The 24,588-nt window shown below is 37.8% G+C and overlaps 1 protein-coding gene across 2 annotated transcripts; it reads right to left on the bottom strand.

Moving 5' to 3' along the window:
- Positions 1-10,235: 10,235 nt before the first annotated feature.
- Positions 10,236-16,379, bottom strand: LOC137949992 (protein SUPPRESSOR OF GENE SILENCING 3 homolog). 2 transcript variants are annotated; one of them, XM_068796304.1, is made up of 7 exons: positions 16,165-16,379; positions 13,819-14,909; positions 12,348-12,642; positions 11,237-11,469; positions 10,984-11,138; positions 10,625-10,887; positions 10,236-10,543 (listed from the first exon to the last, which is right to left on the bottom strand). In XM_068796304.1, the coding sequence occupies exons 2-6, from the start codon at positions 14,896-14,898 to the stop codon at positions 10,656-10,658; spliced, it is 1,995 nt and encodes a 664-aa protein (XP_068652405.1). In that variant the 5' UTR covers positions 14,899-14,909; positions 16,165-16,379; the 3' UTR covers positions 10,236-10,543; positions 10,625-10,655. The 2 variants fall into 2 exon arrangements, with proteins under 2 accessions (XP_068652405.1, XP_068652406.1); XM_068796305.1 differs by having other exon boundaries at positions 16,168-16,379.
- Between the last annotated feature and the right edge of the window lie 8,209 nt (positions 16,380-24,588).

Here is a 24,588-nt window from a genome sequence, read left to right as displayed (position 1 = left end):
TGGGCTGGATCACACCTTGAACGAGCATATGCATGCACTGTCGTTCTATTTCATCTTTCTGTATATGCGGGTAACGATAAGGCTGTACCACTACTGGATCAGTTCCCAACTTTAAACGAATGCGGTGATCGCAATGATGCACTGGTGGTAGACCCGTAGGATCATTAAATAAATCAGCAAATACTGTAAGTAAAGGAGCTAATTGATCATCACCAGTGTGCTGAAGCTGTAAAGTGTGAAGTGCGTTAGGTACCTGTGTCACAATACCTTGTAATGTAATCTGACCCTGTGGTGCTGAAAATGTCATAGTCTGAGCCTGAAAGTCCCATAATATAGGTCCTAATAACTGGAGTCATTTGACCCCGAGCACCAAATCAAATCCAGCCAATGGAATAACTCGTAAATCTGCCTGAAATGAATGCCCCTCAATGGTGAAAGGGGTGTTAGCACATAACCCAACACTTGCAATTTTAGCCCCATTGGCCACTGAAACTGAGAGTCCCCTTTGTTGTTGAATTGCCAATCCCAATTGTTGCGCGGCTGGTTCACTGATAAAATTATGTGTGCTGCCCGAATCAACTAAAGCAAGTAGCACGAGATGATGTAACCTGGCCTTTACCTGCATGGTATTAGAACTACGCAGGCCATGCATGACATGGAGGGAGAGCTCTGGTTCTTGTTGTACCTCTTCAAAAAATTCATTTTCAAGAACCTCTTCTGAATCTTCTTCCAACAGTTCAATACTGAATAAGCGTTTACAGGTATGTCCTGGCAGGAATTGTTCGTCACAATTAAAACATAGGCCCTTTGCCTTTCTAGCGTCCATTTCCTGTTTAGTCAAAAATTTACGTGGCATAGTGTGTGGAGGCACACTAGTAGCCTAATCGGCTCGGTTAGGGGCAGAGGATCCAAAACGTGGATTAAATGCAGTACCCTGTATTCTGTTGTTCCAAAATGGTTTTCGGTGTAAAGACTCTTTTAGAACTCTCTGTTTGTGTTCCACAGCTTTGGCATAATTCATTGCTGAGTCCAAATCTGTCGGACCAAGTCATTCCACTTCCAATCTAACTGCCTCTGTCAATCCAACATTAAAAATCTGAACATGTAGGTGAGTAGGAACAAATTCACTAGCTCGGGCCAACCTTTCTTGGAAAGTTTTTTGGTAAACTTCTATGGTGCCTGTCTGTTTATAGTTGATCAATTCCCCCACTAGGTTGCTGCTAGCTGGAGGTCCAAACCTCAACCGGCAAGCATGTTTAAAATGCAGCCAATCCTGAATGGAATGGACATTTCGATAGTGATGGAACCACATGAGCGCTTCATTGAGCAGGTGGTAGGCGGCCAAAGTCACCTTGTCCATTTCCACCGTTTGTTGATGATAGAAGAATTGTTCACATTTCGTGAACCACAGTAAAGTATCTTTAGAGCCATCATATGTAGGAAAGTTAAGTTTAAAGTACCTTGGAGCCGTTGATGGTCCTTGTGCGTGAGTTGCCATGGAAACCATTGGTTGGCGCAGGGGTGGATTTGGTGGTGGCGTGAATTGTTGGTGAGGTACTAGTTGTGGTTGAAAATTGGTTGCTAGTGGTGGTGTTGGTGCTTGAAGTGCAGCAAGTTGTCAGATGACGGTTTGGAGAGATGATTCCAGTGTTTGTAATGTATTATTGATGTGAGAAATTTCAGTACCTTGAAGAGTGGATTGTTGTTGAAGTTCTGAAAGTACTTGACGTATGTCCTCTGGAGAAGAGGAATCACCGAGGGTGGACCTGTCTGATACCACGTTGTTAGGATCCTCACGAGCCATGGATCTTGTCACCCTCCTCTCTTCTCTTCCTTCCATTACCTTGCTTGATGTTGAGATGGAATGAGGGATTGATGGGTATTGAATTTCGGAAAGGAGAATTGGGGAAAAACGGAAGAGAGCTTGAAGGAGCTCTTGACCTGTTTATCTAATTTACTCTAGCTAAAGTAGACTCAATTCATAATTCTCATTACCCTAGCCGTCCCCTTAAATAGGGTTGAGGACGTCCAAAACAAGACCTCTTGGGTCAATGGTTCAAACCAATAAATGATAAACCAACCCAAACCAAAGACAAAACCAAACCAAGAAACAATTACATGGAAATTGAAAAAAATACATTCATTAATTCCTACGCTTGTTGGTAACTCGTGATGCTATAGAGTTTATAACATAAAGAGACTCGATAAGGAGTCTTGTCTTTGAAATTAATTACCACATCACCATCGGTTGATTGGATGACTTGATCAATATCCTGATTGATAAGGAGTCTTGGAGGAACAGCCTGAGGAATAGTCCAGTTGGCTGGGAAATGAATTTTCTCCCAATTAATCATCCTTGGAGTGACAACATTTGCACTCATGAGATCTGTTAACTCTAATAATTTCAAAGTTGAATATTGATTGTCAAGATTAATGGTTCGTTCCATGGTTTTAATTCCCATGGTACTAGAAAGGGTAAAAGTTCATTTCTTGTATATTGAAGTAGGTTTTATGGACGGAATTGTCCAATCATTCAATTGTTGTTGAACTTTATATTCAACTAAAGATGCATTCTTAACTGATCCAGTAATCCTACTACTAGATGCCATATTTGACAAATTAAAATGTAAAACAATTAAAAGAAACTTAAAAGTAAACTAAATTACACTACAGAAGGAGTGGGAAAAGATAACCAGAAGGAGGAATATCCTAGTATGAAGTAAACATATTATAAACCTATTATATGGTAATCATGAATGAAGCAAACTATTGTTCATAATATCATAATTAATTTACTGTTCATCATCTTCTTGATCAGATACACGTCTGTCAACGATTTATGAGTATAGCGACCCTCAACGCCTGCGCCTATCCATGGCAACGGCAACACGGGCATAACTCAACGTGACTTGGGTGACGTCCCATATCATAACAAGAATGAAGATGTATAGTAAAATCATTATAACATTGCAAAGTAAGGTTGGTGGGATAATATCCTCACTGCTGAACAACATCATGAAATTTATAATTCCAAGAAGGTTATTAAAACTGAAGCTGGCCAAGCCTACCTAGGCGAGGACGATGCAGTTTATACCTTAATTTCATGTATTGTTCATCATTTTATTGGAAATTTGACTTCCCAAACAGATAAGGGAAGAGAGGTTTTGCAAAATCTTCGTTGTCGAACACTTAAGCCATTTTAAATGGTATAAGGATGTTTTTCTCACGAAAGTTATGCAAAGAACTGATACCAATAATGAATATTGGAAAGCAAAATATATTGATGGATTACCAACTCTTTTTGCCAGCAAGGTAAGAAAAAGGTTAGGTATTGACGTAGGAGTAATTAACTACCATCAATATACATATGGTCTCCTTACCAGTGCTATCATCCAAGAAGGACTGACCTTATGTAATGATTTAAAACTTCAAGCTCAGCTTAAGAAACAAAATCTTACTGGTAAGCATGAGCTTGGTGAATTTTGTGAACAGTTTGCCTGTGACACAGGAGCATCACCTTCCCATCAAAGAAAGGGCAAAGGGAAAGTCTCTCTGTTATGGACTCTATAGCATCACTAGTTACCAACAGGCATAGGAATTAATGAATGTGTTTTTCAATTTCCATGTAATTGTTTCTTGGTTTGGTTTTGTCTTTGGTTTGGGTTGGTTTAGCATTTATTGGTTTGAACCATTGACCCAAGAGGTCTTTAGGGTTTTGGACGTCCTCCACCCTATTTAAGGGAACGGCTAGGGTAATGAAGATTATGAATTGAGTTCACTTTAGTTAACGTAATTTAGATAAACTGGTCAAGAGCTCCTTCAAGCTCTCTTCCGTTTTTCCCCTAATTCTCCTTTCCGAAATTCAATTCCCTTCAACCCCTCATTCCATCTCAACGTCAAGCAAGGTAATGGAAGGAAGAGAAGAGAGGAGGGTGACAAGATCCATGGCTCGTGAGGATCCTAACAACGTGGTATCAGATAGGTCCACCCTCGGTGATTCCTCTTCTCCAGAGGACATACGTCAAGTCCTTTCAGAACTTCAACAACGATCCACTCTTCAAGGTACTGAAATTTCTCACATCAATACTACCTTACAAACTCTGGAATCATCTCTACAAACCATCCTCCGACAACTTGCTGCACTTCAAGCACCAACGCCACCACCAGCAACCAATTTTCAACCACAACCAGTTCCACACCAACAATTCACGCCACCACCAAATCCACCCCTGCACCAACCAATGGGTTCAATGACCACTCACGCACAAGGACCATCAACGGTTCCCAGGTACTTTAAACTTAACTTTCCTACATATGATGGCTCTAAAGATCCTTTACTGTGGTTCACGAAATGTGAACAATTCTTCTATCATCAACAAATGGTGGAAATGGACAGGGTTACTTTGGCCGCCTACCACATGCTCGATGAAGCGCTCATGTGGTTCCATCACTAACGAAATGTCCATTCCATTCAGGATTGGCTGTACTTTAAACATGTTTGCCAGTTGAGGTTCGGACCTCCAGCTAGCAGCAACCCAGTGGGGGAATTGATCAACTACAAACAGACCAGCACCTTAGAAGTTTACCAAAAAACGTTTCAAGAAAGGTTGGCCAGAGCTAGTGAATTTGTTCCTCCTCAGCTACATGTTCAGATTTTTAATGCTGGATTGACAGAGGCAGTCAGATTGGAAGTGGAATTACTTGGTCCGACAAATTTGACTCAGCAATGAATTATGCCAGAGCTGTGGAACACAAACAGAGAGTTCTAAAAGAGTCTTTACAAAGAAAACCATTTTGGCAAAACAGAATACAGGGTACTGCATCTGGTCCACGTTTTGGGTCCTCTGCCCCTAACCGAGCAGATCAGGCTACTAGTGTGCCTCCACACTCTATGCCACGTAAATTTTTGACTAAACAGGAAATGGACACTCGAAAGGCAAAGGGCCTATGTTTTAATTGTGACGAACAATTCCTGCCCGGACATACCTGTAAACGTTTATTCAGTATTGAATTGTTGGAAGAAGATTCAGAAGAGCTTCTTGAAAATGAAATTGTTGAAGAGGTACAACAAGAAGCAGAGCTCTCCCTCCATGCCATGCATGGCCTGCGTAGTTCTAATACCATGCAGGTAAAGGCCAGGTTACATCATCTCATGCTACTTGCTTTAGTTGATTCGGGCAGCACACATAATTTTATCAGTGAACCAGCCGCGCAACAATTGGGATTGGAAATTCAACAACAAAGGGGACTCTCAGTTTCAGTGGCCAATGGGGCCAAAATTGCTAGTGTGGGGTTATGTGCTAACACCCCTTTCACCATTGAGGGGCATTCCTTTCAGGCAGATTTACTAGTCATTCCATTGGCTGGATTTGATTTGGTGCTCGGGGTCAAATGGCTCCAGTTATTAGGACCGATATTATGGGACTTTCAGGCTCGGACTATGACATTTTCAGCACCACAGGGCCAGATTACTTTACAAGGCATTGTGGCACAGGTCCCTAACGCACTTCACACTTTGCATATTCAACACACGGGTGATGATCAGTTAGCTCCTTTACTTACAGCATTTGCGGATTTATTTAATGACCCTACAGGTCTACCACCAGTGCATCATTGCGATCACCGCATTCGTTTAAAGTTGGGAACTGATCCAGTAGTGGTACGGCCTTATCGTTACCCGCATATCCAGAAAGATGAAATAGAACAACTATGCATGCATATGCTCGCTCAGGGTGTGATCCAGCCCAGTCGATCTCCTTGCTCCTCACCAGTGTTACTTGTACGTAAAAAAGATAAATCTTGGAGATTTTGTGTCGACTATAGGCAACTCAACTTGCACACAGTTAAGGACAAGTTCCCCATTCCAGTCGTGGACGAGTTGCTGGATGAGTTACATGGTGCTACAATTTTTACCAAATTAGATTTGAAATCTGGTTATCATCAAATACGAGTTCACCAGGCGGATGTGGAGAAGACTGCCTTTCGCACACATCACGGTCATTTCGAGTTCCTTGTCATGCCCTTCGGTCTCTCCAATGCACCATCCACCTTTCAGGCCCTCATGAATGAGGTCTTTTCATCACTTCTGTGCCACTATGTGTTAGTCTTTTTTTATGACATTCTGGTCTACAACAAAAATTGGGAAGAACATCTCCACCACCTCCATCAGGTATTTACCATTCTACGCTTTCATCATTTGGTTTTGAATAAATCAAAATGTTCTATGGGTACATCTGAGGTGGCATATTTGGGCCACGTCATATCAGCTGTGGGCGTGAAAGTTGACCAGAGCAAGATACAGGCAATGGACTCTATAGCATCACGAGTTACTAACAGGCGTAGGAATTAATGAATGTGCTTTTCAATTTCCATGTAATTGTTTCTTGGTTTGGTTTTGTCTTTGGTTTGGGTTGGTTTAGCATTTATTGGTTTGAACCATTGACCCAAGAGGTCTTTAGGGTGGTTTTGGACGTCCTCCACTCTATTTAAGGGGACGACTAGGGTAATGAAGATTATGAATTGAGTTCACTTTAATTAACATAATTTAGATAAACAGGTCTAGAGCTCCTTCAAGCTCTCTTCCGTTTTTCCCCCAATTCTCCTTTCCGAAATTCAATTCCCTTCAACCCCTCATTCCATCTCAACATCAAGCAAAGTAATGGAAGGAAGAGAAGATAGGAGGGTGACAAGATCCATGGTTCGTGGGGATCCTAACACTCTCATTCTAAGAGACCCGAACCCTACTCACACCAGAGTAGGCGATATCCCAAAAGGCTCGTCATGAACCTAGGAGACCTCCTCCTCGATAGAGACCGCCTCCTAGAAGACATCCTCCAGACAAAAAGAAAATTGTCTGTTATAAATGTGGTAAATTAGGCCACTATTCAAATCGATGCAAAACCAAAACTTAACCAACTTCAGATGGATGAAGGATTGAGAATCTAGTTGGCTAAAATTCTCTTAAATTCTGATTCTGGGGATGATATTGATTATGCTTTACCCAGCCAATCAGAAGATGACCCAGATTGCAATTGTTCTCACCTACAATTTGTGGCCCAAATGCATCAAATTAATGTTTACCAATGATCAACAATTTATGCTAAAGAACATTGATCAAGAGGAAGAAGATCCTCAAACAAAAAGATATTTAATCAAAGAATATCTTGAACAAATTCAAAGTACTTCAAAGATACCTCCCATCCAAGGAGTTAATGGTTATTCGTTGAAGGAAATTATTGGTTGTTATGAAGAAACTAATTCTTCAAAACAACTTGTATCCATCTCCTCATTACAAGGAGAAATTAAAGAAATTAAGTTTGAATTAAAAGAATTAAAATCTTTATATAAAAAGATTGAACAAAAATGTGCAAAAAAGGATTTGAATCAAGAAAAGAAATCTGATGAGTCTTTTCTGAATCAAATCACCAAAATCATCCATCAAAGATGGCCTACTGTTATCAATTTGGTTATTGATCAAAACTTTGTCATTCCTAAACTGATAGCTCTGATTGATAGTGGAGTAGACTTAAACTGCATCCAGGAAGGGTTGATTCCAACCCAGTACTTTGAGAAAACTACTCAAACATTGGCCAATGCCAATGGAGACAAAATGAAAATTAAATATAAAAATCATTATAACATTGCGAAGTAAGTTAACTCCCCTGATGATTAAGATATAAAAAATTTATAATATGTTTACTTCATACTAGGATATTCCTCTTTCTGGTTTTCTTTTCCTACTTCCCGTTGTAATTGGTATCAGAGCCCTGGAAGGCTAAAAATCATTATAACATTGCGAAGTAAGTTAATTGAGTTATGCCCGTGTTGCCGTTGTCATGGATAGGCGTAGGCATTGACTTAATTCCGCCTGGCAAAGATTTGTTTAAAAGTAAGATTCTTCATATCCTTCTTAGGAATTGATTTTGCAACAGAATAATCAACTCTCAAAAGGAATTTCTGATTTAATAAATCATCTTGAAATTTATGAATGCACTTAATTATTGCCAATATTTCCTGTTTAACAGTGGAATAATTAATTTGTGCATCATGCTAGTTACCAGAGGTAAATCAAACAAATTCTTCTTTACCAACTGGATTAATTTGTTTTAAGATGCCACCATAGCCTATATGGAAAGCATCGGTCTCTACAACCTTCGAATAAGAAGGATTAGTCAGGTTAAGACAAGGGAGTTGTTTAACCTTGCTTTTAATTAATTGGACTGCCTACGTATGTTTGGGAGTCCAAGGCTCATAATTCTTTCTGAATCTTTTATGCAATATTGCGGAATCTTGTGCAAGATGAGGATAATAGTCCGGAATATAATTGAGACTTCCTAGAAATCCCTGAAGTTGAGTTTTCTCTGGTAATTCATCAAGGAACTTGGAGGCAAACTCAATGCTTCGATCAATGGGAACTATTTTTCCCTTGTGAATATGTGTTACACGTCAATCTAACCTAAGAAAGGTGAGAATCACTTATGTGACTCTTTCATTTATTTCGTATTTTGAACTTGTAAGAAAAGTAAGTTTTGCTTTTAAGGAATTTTTTTTATATATTTGCTAAAAAACCAATTGAGAACCATGCACAATCAAAATAATGGCTTGTTTGACTCGGGTAAATATCCCACCACACGTTTACTTGGGAATTTAATGTAATTCTCTGTAAAAGGTTTGGATTCATAGGTCATTTTCAGCTTTAACATGTTTCAAACATGCATATCCATTTTTTAAAACATATGTAGAAAAGTCTCTTTCTAATAAAATTCTGAACTATTAGGGTTTAACTTGTGGAATTTCCAAAACTTAGATAACAAAACTTTTGTGTTCATTTGTGGTGTGTGAATAAATTTTCTTTACTTACATTTTTTATAGCTTTAAATTCTTTCCATACATAAACTCTAAAATTTTCATTTTGTTGTGATTGTACTACATGCTTTAATGATAAAGGTCTTCCAATATTATTACGAACATTCTATGTTCGTTGGTGGAAAAATTTCCCCAATATTGATGTTAAAGTGCAGAAATTGCGTATGCTATCATTCAAAATGAAAATAATCTTGGATTGCACAGAATCCCGGAAGTCCATTATGACTCCAAAATTTTATTTGGAAGTTTCAAAACTTAATTAAGGAGTTTGATTCCAAATATATCGGAGAAAGAAATTGTAAAAAAATTATTAGAATCAATGAAGGATTTTATAGTTTCACAGTGCAATGAAGGCACATCCTCTCACCCAGCAGAAGACAATATGTCTGTGTCTGAACCATCTGCTGCAGAAGAAGAAGAAGAAGAAGATGACAATATTGAAGAGCATGATGATAATGCTAATGAGTCATTACCATCTCTCTGCTTCCCCACTCTCGCATCTCGCTCCCTGTTGGCTGTTGGAACCTTGTCTTGGCGGTCATTGCTTCCCTTCTCTCACGAAAACCTCGTCTCGTCTTGTTCCCTCTTACCTTCCCCTCTCTCGCCTCTCGCCTCTCGCTCGCTACTGGAATCATCTCAAACCCTCCCGTTCTGCTTTGATCGTCCCCTCTCTTGCCTCTGACTCGCTATTGGAACCGTCTCAAATCCTCCCGTTCGGCTTCGATTGCACTAATTTCCTTCGATTTCCCTTAATTTCCCCTATTTGGCTTTGATTCTCCTACTCGGTTTTGATTTCCCCTAAATTTCATAAGGTAAACCTAAACATTACTTTTTTAGTTTAATTTACAATTGTATATTATTTTATTTTATTTATGTGTGATTTATTTGTATTTATTGTTCAATTTTTATATAATTTCAGGATTTTGGGTAAGGGTTTAGGGGTAATAAAAATTAGGGTTTTGGTGCTTAAGGTTTGGAGTTTTAAAGGGTTAAGGTTTTTAGGGTAAAAAATGAGAAATATAATATTACGATAATATTTAATATTTAGTGTTAATTAAGAAGTATAAAGTGAAGTAGTAAAATCACAGATGGTAATAATAAGTAGTAATGAACAAATAGAAAAAAATTAAATTGAATTTTAACAAATAATTTGAACAGTAATCAGTAAATCGAGTGAAACTATTAAACAAAAATTGAAACCCGTGCACTTCGATTAACTAAAAATGTATTATCTTAGTTAAGGATCAAATAATAGCCTGTGGCACATTAATTGCATCAACGAGAGACTTCTCTCATGGCATTCTTGCAACATACCAATTCTAAAAAGAAAGAAGATATTTGATCGACTTAAATAGCTACATGTCCTAACAACAGAGTTATTTTCCCTTAAAAGCGAATTTAAAATGCTAATTCGTCAACGTTGAAGTTTAACATCAAGATTATATCATCAGAAATGGCTGTCGGCTTCTTCAATGGAGAAAATCACTACATACAAACCATCATCACATAAACCTTCTATCGCTACATTAGATGTTGAGACACCCTCGATACACTAATTAAAACTGAGAAAATAACGTTACTTATTATCGCTCATATTCATTTCTGCCAACTGGAACAATAAAATAGTCCGTCTCGAATGTCATCAGTAGCGTTACTTCCGGTTTCATTTCAGTAACGACTGTATCACAAAGAAAACATAAATTAAGAACAGCACTGAGGGGTAACTAAAATAGCTTGGCTGTTCTCGTTGTAATTATACCTTTTGAGTAACAGTTTACTGTACTTCTGTCTCAAGAAGAGCCAGATGGTGCAGAAGGGCGAGGCGCGGACTCGGTGTACATCTCAATCAGGTTATTCAGATCATCATCAAATCCTTTCTCCAACTCCATCTCTTCTTCATAGTGCCTCCCCTTCATTTCGGTCCTCTTCGCTTTATAGGTTTTCTCAAGCTTCTCTCTCTCCACCTCAAACTCATCCACACATTTTTCTTGATAGTTGATGAACTTCTCAATTTCTTCCTGCCTGCAAGGTAGAGAGACCAGGAACCACCATACAAGTGAGAACAACTTTTTCTGTTATTTACCCATTAACTTTTCATGTAGGATTGATTTTTGTTACCGATGTTTACGATCTTCAGAGCTTCCAGAACCAACATTGCTCAACTCTGCAGCACGGTCCTCTTGCAGGGCTTGATCAAAGGCTTGCTCTTTTGCTTCTCGAGCATCAAGCATATCAGCAATTTTCTCATTAAAGAATTTCTCCATGTTATCCATCTAAAAGTTATTCATTGGATAGTGGAAAACAAAGTGAGGAGCTACATACAGTTATAAGAAAATATTAAAGCAAAATAAAGAGGTAGAAAAGCTATTACTTCCTCCTTGCTCTCTTCATATTGTTTCTTTGTCCGGAGTCTCAGTATGTGATTCTCTTCTTTTGCAATACGAAGCTGATTGCTCATAAGCCCCACTGTTTCTTTGAGAGCCTTCCGTTCAGCATCTTTGTTCTTCAGCCAGATCAATTGTTGGTTTTCTTCACTCATCTGCTTCATTCCACCCACAACCTTTTCTTGGTATGATACCATCTCAAATTTCAGTCTGGACTTTCCTGTTACTCAGGCAAAAAAAGAAATTAATCCACTTAACTAAACGTGGATGAATTTTGAACATGATTACTAGACAACAACAACAAATACTAAAGATAATAATCTAAATACCAGAACAACATTAGCTGTAAGATTCTTCTATGCCTCTAACAAATACTAAACATGACCCAACGACTTCTCAGTCACAGAATCTAAAAACAGCTAATCAACAAGAAATAGTAGTAGTCACTAGCCATTCCTAAAAATCAGTGCAACCATCATCCAGGTCTCCTAAAAAATGTAAAAAAAAAAAAATGTCGTTGTTCCCTTTCTATGATCCACGGCAACCTTTGCAACAATTTTGCACAAATTTGTATATTAAAAGTGAAATTTCCAAGCTCATGACACTTGCAGTATATAAAATTGAGGAATTATCCACATTACAATCCACGAAGAAGTGCAAGGAAGCATCTGGCATACACATCTGTAGGCTGTCTATATCAATCCTAATGCCAATTTTCCATAGTTTACAAATTAAATGTAAAAGATCTAACAATCTGACTAATGGTCCATACACTGCAGATAAATTTGAGGCAACCACACTTAATTCGCTACTTAAATGATCTTGCAGTTTTAGCACCTTCGTTCAAAACTCAAAAGACTAGCAGGATTAATGTCTCAACAGTATTTATAAAATATTGTTTTAGCCTTATAAGTTTGAGGCAAAAAAAAAAAAGCCCCAAACAACAAACAACAACAGATGTTCAAATACAGGCAACCTGTAATAGAGAAATGAATCTCATCATTCATGTTCATCCGGTGTACAGGGCTTGTGCAAGTGACTGACCAGACATCCATCATTAATTGTCAAACAGTTCCCTCTGGAATAAACAAAACATACCTTGTGAGTGCAGATTGAAATTATCCAAATCTTCTTTGCGTGCCATGTAACCATATAACTGGCGCTTTCCACCAGGATAAAAGAGCACACGTCTATTTTCCCATGCATCCCGATCGGTCCCTTGCTCTTGAAATTGCTTGTGTAGACGTTCAGCCTCGTGATAACCAACTGCTGAAGCCTCAAATAACAGAACACTAATCCCACGGTGGCCCTGAGGACCATAGGAATGTCGAGCCCTAACAGCCGGATATAAGCCAAAATAGTCCAGCAGCTCTGAATTTCCCATGCCAATCCACTGCAATTTTTTTAACGGTTACTGGGTACTACCAAAAGAAAATATATACAACCACAAAGGCATGCATAGAAGAGCATCACTGCCAATCAAGCCCATGATCATTAATCAAAGCTTAGCAGTAAAAAGATAATAAGATAGCAATATAACACTGTTTTTTACAAAGCAATATAACAATATCGACCCCAATATCACTATAATGTAAGTCCTGCATTTAAAGAAATTAATATTCCGAACATGACAAGAGAAAGAAACAGATGTTATATAAATCTTCCTTTCTATTCCCGTGTGCTTCTACAATCAATCAAAACTTGCAATGCCATTATTCCGTCAAAAGTTGACAAAGTCTCACTGGGGCAGAAGGATGTAGTATGTGAGTATGGCTCATCAATATTAAAGAAAAAACAAAAGCCAGCAGTTCACCATAAGCCAAGACAACTTCACATAATTAACAAGAGCACAAATTCTAATTGATACATAATGGGTTTAAGTCTATCCTAAAAGAACTGACCATAGTTAGGAAGCCTTCTCTCAAGCAACAACCACAGGAATTTCTTTGACTTCACTGGTGTAAAGGTTCTATTCTCACTAGACTCACCCTCACATCTTAAGCCTAAAATAAGGGATAACAAGCCTGAGACATGTACAACCTAAACAGCAGAAACACTAGATGAGACACGAAGTATGCTCAACAAGATAAACATCCTACTCCGATATCATGTTATATTAGGTTTAGGTTCATCCAAAAATGACACTATGGAAGTCTTTTTTCAACTAGTAGCTGGAAGATTTCACTTAAACTTCAACTTATGTCAGATTATTCACACTAATGTTACCACTAGAGGTCATGAATCATCTTTCATATAGCAAGGTTCTGTGTGGAGGGGTTGTTGCATTCAAAGGTGAACTTGATGAATTTCAGTCAGGCATTTTCAATGTTGGGTTTTGGAGGTCAAGAAGTAGTTAACACTATTATTCCTAAAAAAAAAAAAAAAAAAATAGTTAAGACAAGGATAGACTCTCTAGGCATCTTGAAAGTTTCGATGCATATTCAATATCTTGCTACAATATAAAATAGACGTAAAAGCCTTATGATTTCCTCCACAACGTATCCACATTGAAAATGTGTAACAATATTTCTCTAGAAAATCAACTGAGAAAGAGGACCAATAGAAATACCTTTTCATTCTCATCTTTCTCCAGTAAAGTATTCCTGATAATGACCATCGGAGGCCAAACTATCTCCTGATCAGTAGTTGAGGAACGCAAACCCCTCCACTTACCAAATGCTTCATTAGGTGGTACTACAGAGGTATCTCTTAGGCGCAGCTCCTGTTCCAGTAATTCCGCAAGCTCACGGTGCAGTCTGACTCTCTGTGATCCTTTTGTCTTGGCATGCGTCATCAGAGGCTGAAGACCTTTGTACCAATCAATAGCACCGGGACCATCATGGCAAGCTGGACAGTGCCATTGCCTTTGCGAATCAGACAACTCTTCAACAGCCAAATTATCAAGGGCCTTAAAGAAGTCTATGAACCACTTGTTCTTCTTACGGGTCTCGTGGCTCTTTTGACTAGCATCAGAATCATAATCATCACTAAGGATGTCATCGTCACTGTCCCCCACAAGTTCACCATCATCAGATTCAGCATCTAGCGGGTGTTGATTAGTATTAGGCGGATAGCTGCCTCCTGCTGAATCCTGAGGAAAAGAACCTGACTTGACATCATTATTGTTTTTTGCATCCACAGGAGCCTTATATTGGTCCTGATTCGAAGCCCTGGCTGCCCATTGCCATCCATTCTGAAGAGGAGGAGCTATAGCATTTGGTGGTGCTATGTATGCAGCTTCCCAGTTTTTACCAGTGGATGGTGCTGATTTGACATTTCCATTTCCCCTCCCAGCTGGTCTTCTTGGTTCTTGTGCTTGGCACTGCCAATTGTTTCCAGAACTCTTGACTTTCCAGGTATTATTAGCAGCACTTGGTTTCGGTTGCGTTTCCTGATGGTTCCATGTCTTGGGGGAAGAACCAGAGGCTCCTCGTGACTTAGCTGCAATATTTATGTTTCGGTTTTTAGATTTCTTTGCAACTTCCCACCCACCATCATGTTCAGAACCCACCATCGGATCTACCAGGACAGGATTAACTTGGTTAACTTGAGCATTCATGTTTCCAGAACCAGACTCTCCTGACAAAGTCTGCTTAGGACTGGCACCAGCAGCCAAAGATGCCTTGCCACTTCCTTGTTTTGAATTCATCTGTTGTATTCCTGCATCACGGTTTCATGGAAATATAAAATATAAAAGTGTGGTATCCATGAGTGCAAAAAGGAAGACCATCATACATATAGAAGCAATCACTGAAAATTAAAATGCATTTCACACTCCAAATCCAGGTGAGAAACAGCAACTTGATCAATTTTATATACAAAACATATACCAACTGAACATTTTACAATATGGTCAACCCGAGCTTCAAATAGAAAGTAAGCCCAAAATCAGTCCTTAGTGAAGCTCAAAATCTATGGAGTAAGAAACAACTTTACTGCATTAAGATACAACGAAAAAGGAGAAGTTCTTAACAACGTAAAATATAGATAGATCTAAAAAAATTAACAGATAGAAATGCTGGTCATTGACACGATAAAAAGCACCACACTCACATATCTAGGAGCCTGAGAAAAGTTTGAAGCGAAATTTATCCCGGAAATTCCAGTTTATCAACACATCGGAAAAGAGAGAAAGGGGCAGACTAGACAGCAGAGAGAGAGAGAGAGAAAGAGAGATCTTCCTTACATTAGATGAGAATAGATAGATCCTTCATAAAAACCAGAATTCATATATACGAAGATACACAACGAGAGGCAGGAAGAGATTTAAAACTTTATTAAAAGAAACATTTCACGAAATACTAAAGAGTACGAAGTAAAGAAGGTTTCAGCTTTCAGAAGCTAGTAGAGTCGTACATGTTGAGAGAATAAAGTGGCTACAGCATTCTGATCGAGATATAAACACTGAATGATAAATGAAGGAGCTTCTGGCAACGGAAATACAGATGGCAGAGTACGATAATCACGAGGTTAAACTATACAATGAGAGAGTTGGCTTGGAAGTAAATAATAGAAGCAGCGAAAAGATCACAGTCATAAAAAGATCACAGTCGTAAAAAACAGAAGGACACAACAAATAAAGCTGCCTTGAGACGTCCAGAGACACTGAAGAAAGCCACGGTAAGGAAAAAGTAAAATCAAGGAGAGTTTTAGGGCGAAAGGTTAAATAAAACGCAGGAACGAAATCAAAATGCAAACAAAGTGCAAAGAACGAGAAAATAACACGGCTACATAACACATAGGAGCGAGAAAAGATCAGCTGAAACCTGAAATCAGTACGAAATCGTCAAACAAATAAACAAAAAATCAAGGAACAATCGTCAAACAAAATGTGAGGATCATTAACCAATGAATCATCACAAGTAAGAAAATCATCACATCAGGCGAACTAAAGTACGCTGGAAGCAAGAGTTACCACCGATGCTGCGAAAAACTCCACCCGCATCAGCCGCCCGAAGTCCACAAAATCTTCGTCGCTCAGATCAAATGAATCGGAACAAGTTCCGTAGCCGGAAAGGAGTAAGGCAGCTTTAGAAACCTCAGCCGGGAGTGGATTCTTCCAGTACCTTGAAACCGGGCGACAGAATAATGGGAAAGAGGAAAGGGGAGTCGCAATCGCATGGGACTTGCCGAGCGTCGCAAGGTTTTTACTTTACTGCTGCAGTAAGCCTGTAAAATATAGTGCACGCCGGACGGCGTGAATGCGGACTTCAAAATAGGTTTAATTTCAACTTAGTAGTCAAAGAATTCAATAAGAGACCAAAAAGGCATTGCGTGATGCGTGATGCGTTTTTCCCGGACTTCTCCCGTAGCCGTACCGTACTGTTTTGTTTGAAAACATGCCTCCTGGGGCACACGTTCACACAAGAGAAGGTACACAGTCGATGAACTCGAAATGAACTTTAAATGAAATTAGAAATGAAATTAGACTTCTATTTATATTAAATAATTAATTCAAATTTAACTCATCATTGGTTGTTAGAAAAAGAATTCAGTGCTAGTGCCAAAAATAAAAAAATATAATATAAATAAGAGAATAAATATTTTTTTATAATATACTTAAATAGAACATATACCTAAACAGATAATTAACCAAAATAAACATGATTACTATACTTATAAGTTATTTAATGTGTAATATTAAAATATATTAATAAAATAATTAATGAAATATTATATTATATTACTTAATTATTATATTTTATTATAAATTAATATAATAATTAATGTGACTAGAATAAATTATAAAAAATAAATAAATAATATAAAAATAATATAAGCAAATATAATTAATTAATTAATTGAACTGAATAAATAAATAAAATTATTTTATTAATAATAGAAGATGGATTTTTATGTACTATTATTTATTAATATATTTTTACAAAATAAAAAATGATTAGTTTAATTAATTATAAAAATGAGATAATCAAACTAAAATAATTGATCAAATGCACCCTTTAATAATATTTTAATTACCAGTCTTAAATTTATAATTTAATATAGTAATAAAATTAATAAATAAATTATTTTATTAATAAACTAGGATAAAATTAAGTAAAACTTAAAAAACATGCTTGAAAATGAATTGAGTTACTCGTAATAGTCCATAATTTATAGCATAAAAACAAATGTTTATGCCTTGGAATATAACAACGAATTCGTGCATTTAATATTAAAATCATCAACTTACTAGTTTAGTACATACAAACGACAAAATACATGTTCAAAAGCAGTAAGATACAACCATCAATGATTATTCCACATGCTAGTCTCTATGGCATCTCGAAATTGTGCGGCTCTTGTGGATTCTAATGCACGCTGCATTCGCATGTTTATTGATAGGCTGTCTTCAACCACAAGATCATCGCTATCATCACTATCTTCATCCTCATTTACATGTGCTAATTGGACCTCATCACCTTCTCTACCAAGATCATCACCCGAATTATTATCTTCCAATTCAAACATATCATTGTAATCCTCTCTACATATATAAGTTTGTAATATGCAATAAGTTATTACAATTTTTATCTGGATCTTATAAAAAAAAGGAGGAGCGCCTTTTAACATTTGAAATCGACCTTTTAAAGCACCTAAAGTTCGTTCAATAGTATTCCTCAAAGATGAGTGCCTTCGGTTGAATAACTCTTTATCATTTCTAGGAATGTTGTCTCCAAATTCTTGTAGATGATAACGAGTTCCTCGATATGGAGCCAAAAATCCTGGCATATTTGCATAACCAGTATCGACTAGATAATATTTAGCCATCTTATGCCATCAAGAACAAGACTTTACAAGGAGAATTATATATCCAAAGAAATAATTTTCTTACCTGTTCAACAAATTCTCAATCTGAGTTTTCTAGAGGAATATATCGATCTTGGAAGAGTCAATAATCATGTTGGCCAAAGAGGAAAGGGTACTCAGTTCAATCAGATTAAAAATTCCATAAATATATCAGTTTTATCTCAAAATAAGTATATTTCATAAGGAGAAGTTATACTTTGATGAAATTTATTGAAGTCTATTTTCAGAAGGATAATTTTTCATGTCAATCTGATCTATATTTAAGGAGATATTCACATTGCAGTCAACAAATGTCAAAATATAGAATCAAGAGAATCAAGAGGTCATAAAATATTCAAGAACAAATATTTTTATGTCAAATTAGATATCAAATTAAATACATTTGAGTCTAATTTCTTGATCAACAAATATTTTGCGAGTCTGAGCTATATATTTGAAGATATTGATTTCAGAAGTATGAAATATCAGTTCTACCAAAAATCTCTCATTTTTCCTTATTTTCTCTCCTATTATCTCTCCACACATGGACAAGATTTGAGTTTCTTTTCTCCTAAAATCAGAGTTTTTTAGCCAAATTTGTCTTCTAATCAAAGATTTTTTGTCCAACTTAATCACTCCATGATGTGCTCATTCTAGATATGTAATATCTTGCATCAAAGTTGTTTTCAAGTTTTATGTTTTTATTACTTGGTTGTATATCTTTTGCATAGTAAACTCCAAAAAATTGCAATCACCCCAAAATAAGTCAAACTTGGTCAAACTTATTAAGTTCTACCATTATAGTCTCCCCTAGTTTTCCAAAAAAAAATGTCTCTTTGGAAGTGTTGCAAAGTATTACAATGTGGGACCCACCATGGTTGCATGAGCTGGTGGGACCCACCATGAGAACGTGAGATGACATGATGGGTCATCACACAAGCTGGCATGAGTTAGAAAATTTGAAGATCAAGTGGGACCCACAAAGATAACCACGAGCTAGTATCCTTATCACATGAGTTGCAAGATCAAGTGGGACTCACAAAGATAACCACGAGCTGACATCTTTATCATATGATCACATCCTCATAGAAGAGTTTTAGTTTGAGTTATGTTAGTCTTCTAATTATGTTGAGTTATTTTATTATGACTTATCTTTAAGAGTTATAGTTTGGATTTAATTAGGAGAATGGTAGTTTAATTGTACTTGAACTCTACTATTTTCCTTTACTATAAATAGAGGTTCTTCAACTCAAATTATAATAAGAAAGAAGTAATTCTCCACTTCTCATCTCGTGAAGCCTTCCTCTCTAGCCTAAACTCTTCTCCCTTTTTTTCTCTCTTCTCTTCTCTCTACACGAGAGCACTCTCTCTCTTATTTTTTCTTTCTCCCTCTCTCACTTTGCTTGAGATTTTCGTAAAGGGGTCCTAAATTCAACATGGTATCAGGGCATCAAATTTTGGATCCCCACGTCAAAAGGTATGCTCTAAAAAATTATGATCAAAGCCACTCATAGAAGGCTCTTTGTAAAGCAAGAGTGAAGCCCATGAAATAAGTTTTTTTTTCTTGATATTATTAATTAATGCTCTTGGTTTTTCGAATCTAGAATGGTTCAGAGATGATTTTATGGTTGTCTTCATCTTATGAGATTATTGAGATTTATTCATCTCGGATTAGAAGAGGTTACCAAGACAGTTTTTTTGGTTTGGAAATTTTTTACTGAAAAACCAGTTTATGTTGAGATTTTATGCATAAAAGGTTATAATTTTGTTTGGGAACAAGATTCCCTCATAAAGAAGATTGATATTGAGCCTCTTATGAGTGGTTATTTATTAATTGGATTCAGAATTATGATTACTTAGCTTCTATGCTAAGCTTCTCCATTAATAGAGTTGGTTGAAGAAGTCTACTTGGTTCATTGATTATTATTTTTTGGAGAATTGTTTTACATTGACTAGCCTATTGTGGCTGAAGAAAACATGGGTAACAAGAGTGATATACCCTTGCGAGGGGTATCAAATTTCATGAGCTGGTCCACATCGGTTCGCCGGTTTCTTATAACAAAGGACCTACAGGGTCACCTCACCAAACTTGGGCCACCTATTGATTAAGAAGATATTTTTTATACTAAGTGGTTAAAAAATGATACTTTGGTTATTAGGCTCATCAACAACATGGAAGAACATGTCTCCAACAATGTTATTCATCTTGATACTGCTAAACAAATTTGGGAGACATGTGTTAAGTTGTACTTTAGCTTTGACAACTTACACAAGCCATATGATATTCTCCAACGAATGTTAAACACTAAACAAGGAGAAAATATTCATGAATATTTAGTTCATTTTAAAGGCATTCTTCAAAAATGGAAAATAGCTCAGCCTACCTCCATGGATGTCATTGTCCAAGATAAGCAAAAAGAAACCTTAGTCACTGCCATTTGCCTTGCAAACATTAAGCCATATCTCAAAGTTGCTAAAACTCAACTTCTTAGCTCCTCTTCTATTCCCACTTTTGATGATATATGTACCACATTATTCCGTATTCCAGATGATTCTTCTTCTATTACTGAAGTATCATCCGCTATGTACTATGGGCATAAGGGAACATTAATAGATCGCGGCCGAGGCCGTAGAAGAAATTATAGAGGAGGACGAGGAAGAGGAGGAAGGAATGGGTCTATCAGAACAGATGGTTAGGAATGCACTCATTGTGGGAGATATGGCCACACCATAGATACGTGCTATTATAGAGAATGCACCCATTGTGGGAAATATGGCCACACTATAGAGTCATGTTATAGAATCCATGACAAACCGGATTGGGTGAAGGCTAATCAAACCTTAGTAAGTGATACAAAGGAGGACCAATCTACCACATCATCAGAAAAGAAAACCTTTACTGATGATGAGTATGACTTATTCCAGAAAATTAAAACACTGATGGTTTCTTCTCCAAGTTCCTCCTCAGCTGCTACTGCCACCACCGCTTCAGGTATGTTATCTGCCTCCTCTTCATCTAGGATAATTGATTCATGGGCCTTTGAGAATCTCATATGTAACAAAAATCTACTACACTTAGTTTCTCCTGGTCTCTCACGTAAATTTGTTACCATTGTTGATGGCTCTCAAACTAAAGTTCTCGAGAAAGGATCCACTTCTGCTCACAAATATTTTTTTTGTTCCTACTTTTCCCTTGAATATTTTATCTATTAATCAACTAGCAAAATATTTTAATTGTTCCATCACCTTCTCACCCACTTCTTGTGTATTTTAGGATCTTATAACGAAGTAGGTGATTGGTGGAGGCCATGAACAAGGGGGGCATTACTACCTGGACATGCCTAAAATAAATACTGTTTCAACCAGTTAAACCAAGACAAGTCTATGGCACAAGCAGTTGGGACATCCATCAACATGTTGTGGTTTAGGATCTGACACATGGATTTGTAGGGAGGAAGAAGAGAAAGACAAAAATCAAGCCAAAGGGAAGCTTGAAAACCTTAGGTTCTTTGAGGAGAACGCTCACCCCTGAGCTCGTTGAGGAGAACTCAAAACCCTTGTTTATGCTAAATCAATGTTTGTCTTTCTCATTACTCTTACCCCTTAAATAGGGTTCACCCTTACAAGGTTTAAGATAAAATATTATAAAAACACCCTTGAAAATAAAATATTCCAATAATGCCCATGTGGCCTATCAATTCTTTAACTAAAATAAAATAAAATAAATTAAAGAAAAATAATTAATTTAATAATGTTATTACATGCATAACATTACACCCCTTGGGAGAAAGAGCTTATCCTCAAGCTCGAAGGTAGGGTTTGCTTGTCCATGCCGATGTTTCCACCTATTCCCAGTCACATCCATGGTATTTGTGTCAGCCCTCTGGACGAAAAAACTGAAGCATTCCACCCGAGATTTTTTTTTGGGACACTGCCAGTATCACTTGTTGTAGCACACTCCAATACCATAAAGCAACATGACATGGAATGCAGGAACGATTTCCTCAAACAACGCTTTCACCGCAGCAGAAATTACAACAAGTTGATCTATGCCCATTACAGACGGGTCCACACCAGCAATAGTAAAATTGATGAATACACCAAGAAATGGTAATGCCTTCTGCTCTGCAACTAAACTTATCATAAAGAGGATTGCACCAGCACCATCACCTACTTGGCTCGAGTTACCAGCAGAGATCATGCCACCCTTCTTGACAACCATCATCCGCGTATCTCGGTCGGACACAAATGCATTATGAAATCAGCCATCATCCACAGAAAGCCCAACATTTTTGCCCCCCTGATTTTTTGTATCAATGATCTTTGTTGCCACTGATGTAATTGTTGCAACAACTTGGTTATGGGAGAGAACAATCAAAGAGTTATTTAGATGTCCAGAATGAATAACACCTATTTCATTCAGCATTGCCCGTGCATCACTTTTTGCATGGTTGTCGAGTAGCATTGTGTTCTGCACTGCCATAGCAGCACTGTGTCCTTGCCTGTCTAGCAGCATGGTGTCCTTGGCACAACAACGCTGTTTTTGGTGGAATAACTCATGAGCCTCTTCCAAATAGAAAACATCATGGACTTCATAAAGCATTGCTGGTTCTACTCTCAGGACTATTAGCACTGTTTTCAGCAGTACCATTGTTGGCAGCACTAGTTGCAGCAGTGCCACAGCAGCAACACTTATACTCTGTTCAGACGCCGCCCAAAATTTAATATTTTTCCCGTCAATAGCCAGAAAAATTATTCCCCACAGCATAACATTCAAAATATGGCCAAGAGAACCTTCATCATTGAGAGTCTCCCTATCTACCAACAACTTCTCAAAATCAATGGTATTAAGACAATCTTCACCAAAGACAACACCTCTACCACATATGATTTCATTTGAGATGAGATCAATGGCAGGTAATACATTAAATACACCAAGAGCAACATCTATGTTCCCCCCATGCACATGCATGTTATGGTCCCTAACCATAGATCTAGTAACTCGACGAGTTAAATAAGGATGCAGCACTGTTTGAGGGTTTTTTAACACGTTTTTGTGAAACGAACTCTCTTCTACTTCTCCTTTTATGTTAGGATTAAAAAGGAGTTTCATTTTCTCAATTATAGATGCAGCCAACAAGTTAAAAGAATGTTTAACCACTCCGATATGAATCCCCTATTTTATAACTCACGTCAACAGGTATAAATCCCTAAAACCATGCATCTACTATCTTATACGTAAAAGAGACCAGAGAAGACCTTTCCAAACATGGAAAAGGTAATCAAAAATACCTCTTGAAGATCTCCTCCAACCAGCAACTCAAAAGCCTCCTCCTTTGATGATAAGGCTCTCGCAAACCTCCCCCTCTTACTGCTGATTCGTGGCAGAGGTAGATTGCTCTTGCAGCTTGGAAGAGAAGGGTTATTCCTCTTCCTTTTTCTTCCAAGATCTCCTCAAAGACTCCCCAATGGATGCAGCAAACCACCAAGAGAGTTCACGCCAAGAACCCTAGAATAGGGAGCCTAGCAAGAACGTAAATTACCCTAGTTTATGCTAATTCCAAACTTGCTTTATTTCTCCATCCTTATCCCTTAAATAGCGTCATTAACATTAACATAGGTTAGGGTTATAAAACCCAATTCTACCCTACCTTTAAGTCTTATTACAAATCAATAAAATTCAAAATTAAAAGCAACATAAATAATAAAAGTAAAGTAGATGACTCAGTGTTATTGTGTCCATAACAATGCATTTGGTCAAAGTCAGAATATTCTAGGTGGTGCTCAGCTGCATTATATTTTTCAGTTTGTAGTTGCTACTGGGGTGCCCTTATCTTCATTGCAATAGCAACAATAATTTTAATTATTAGCATCCTCTTGGGCTTAAGATCTCCACTAATGGTACATGTAGTTGTTATGGTCCTGGGTTAAGTACCTATGTCTTCCGCTCCTTACAGGCCGGTCTTTGGGGTAGTATTGGCTAGGTGCTTAACATTTGGTATCAGAGCTAGCTCCCTCGTCGCGTGTTCGAATCCCGGAGGGGGCGACTGCGAAGGGGGCGACCTATGCGGAGGGGGCGACCTTGACGGAGTAGGCCATCGCACGTGCGGAGGGGGTGACCTTGGCGGAGTGGGCCATCGCTAGAGTGGGCCATCGCAAGTGGGCCGTCGGCCCGCGAAGGAGGGGTGTGATGTTACGGTCCTGGGTTAAGTACCTATGTCTTCCGCTCCTTACAGGCCGGTCTTTGGGGTAGTATTGGCTAGGTGCTTAACAGTAGTAATAATAGAAATTATTTTTAACTCTGTCCCTGTCCGGCCAGAATTAGCTACATCCTGCAGAGGAGTATTTGTTGTACCCACAACAATAGATAATTGTGGGCCATAAGTCACTGCTGCTACTACTCACAGAATTATCAGCATTGTTTTCAGTAGTGGCACTGTTGGCAGCACTGTGTTCTACAGTGCCAAAACAACGCCGTACAATCCAGCAATGCATTGGATTGAACTGGAACAATAGGTAGAACTTCCACTCTTCTAATAAACACTGCTAT

The sequence above is a fragment of the Aristolochia californica genome, unplaced genomic scaffold, assembly GCF_029961685.1.
Source record: "Aristolochia californica isolate CCGP_79_NKW_82.1479 unplaced genomic scaffold, dmAriCali1.0.hap1 SCAF_14, whole genome shotgun sequence".
Taxonomy (NCBI): Eukaryota; Viridiplantae; Streptophyta; class Magnoliopsida; order Piperales; family Aristolochiaceae; genus Aristolochia; species Aristolochia californica.
This window is presented reverse-complemented; position numbering and strand designations above follow the sequence as displayed.

Bases quoted from the DNA above. Each gene is read 5' to 3' on its own strand.
- LOC137949992 (XM_068796304.1), bottom strand. From the start codon at position 14,898: ATGAATTCAAAACAAGGAAGTGGCAAGGCATCTTTGGCTGCTGGTGCC. The intron at 11,470-12,347 runs GTATGTTTTGTT...CCTGAGTAACAG, and splicing joins TTTCAATCTGCACTCACAAG to GAAAGTCCAGACTGAAATTT. The intron at 10,888-10,983 runs GTAACAAAAATC...TCTACCTTGCAG, and splicing joins TCTGAAGATCGTAAACATCG to GCAGGAAGAAATTGAGAAGT.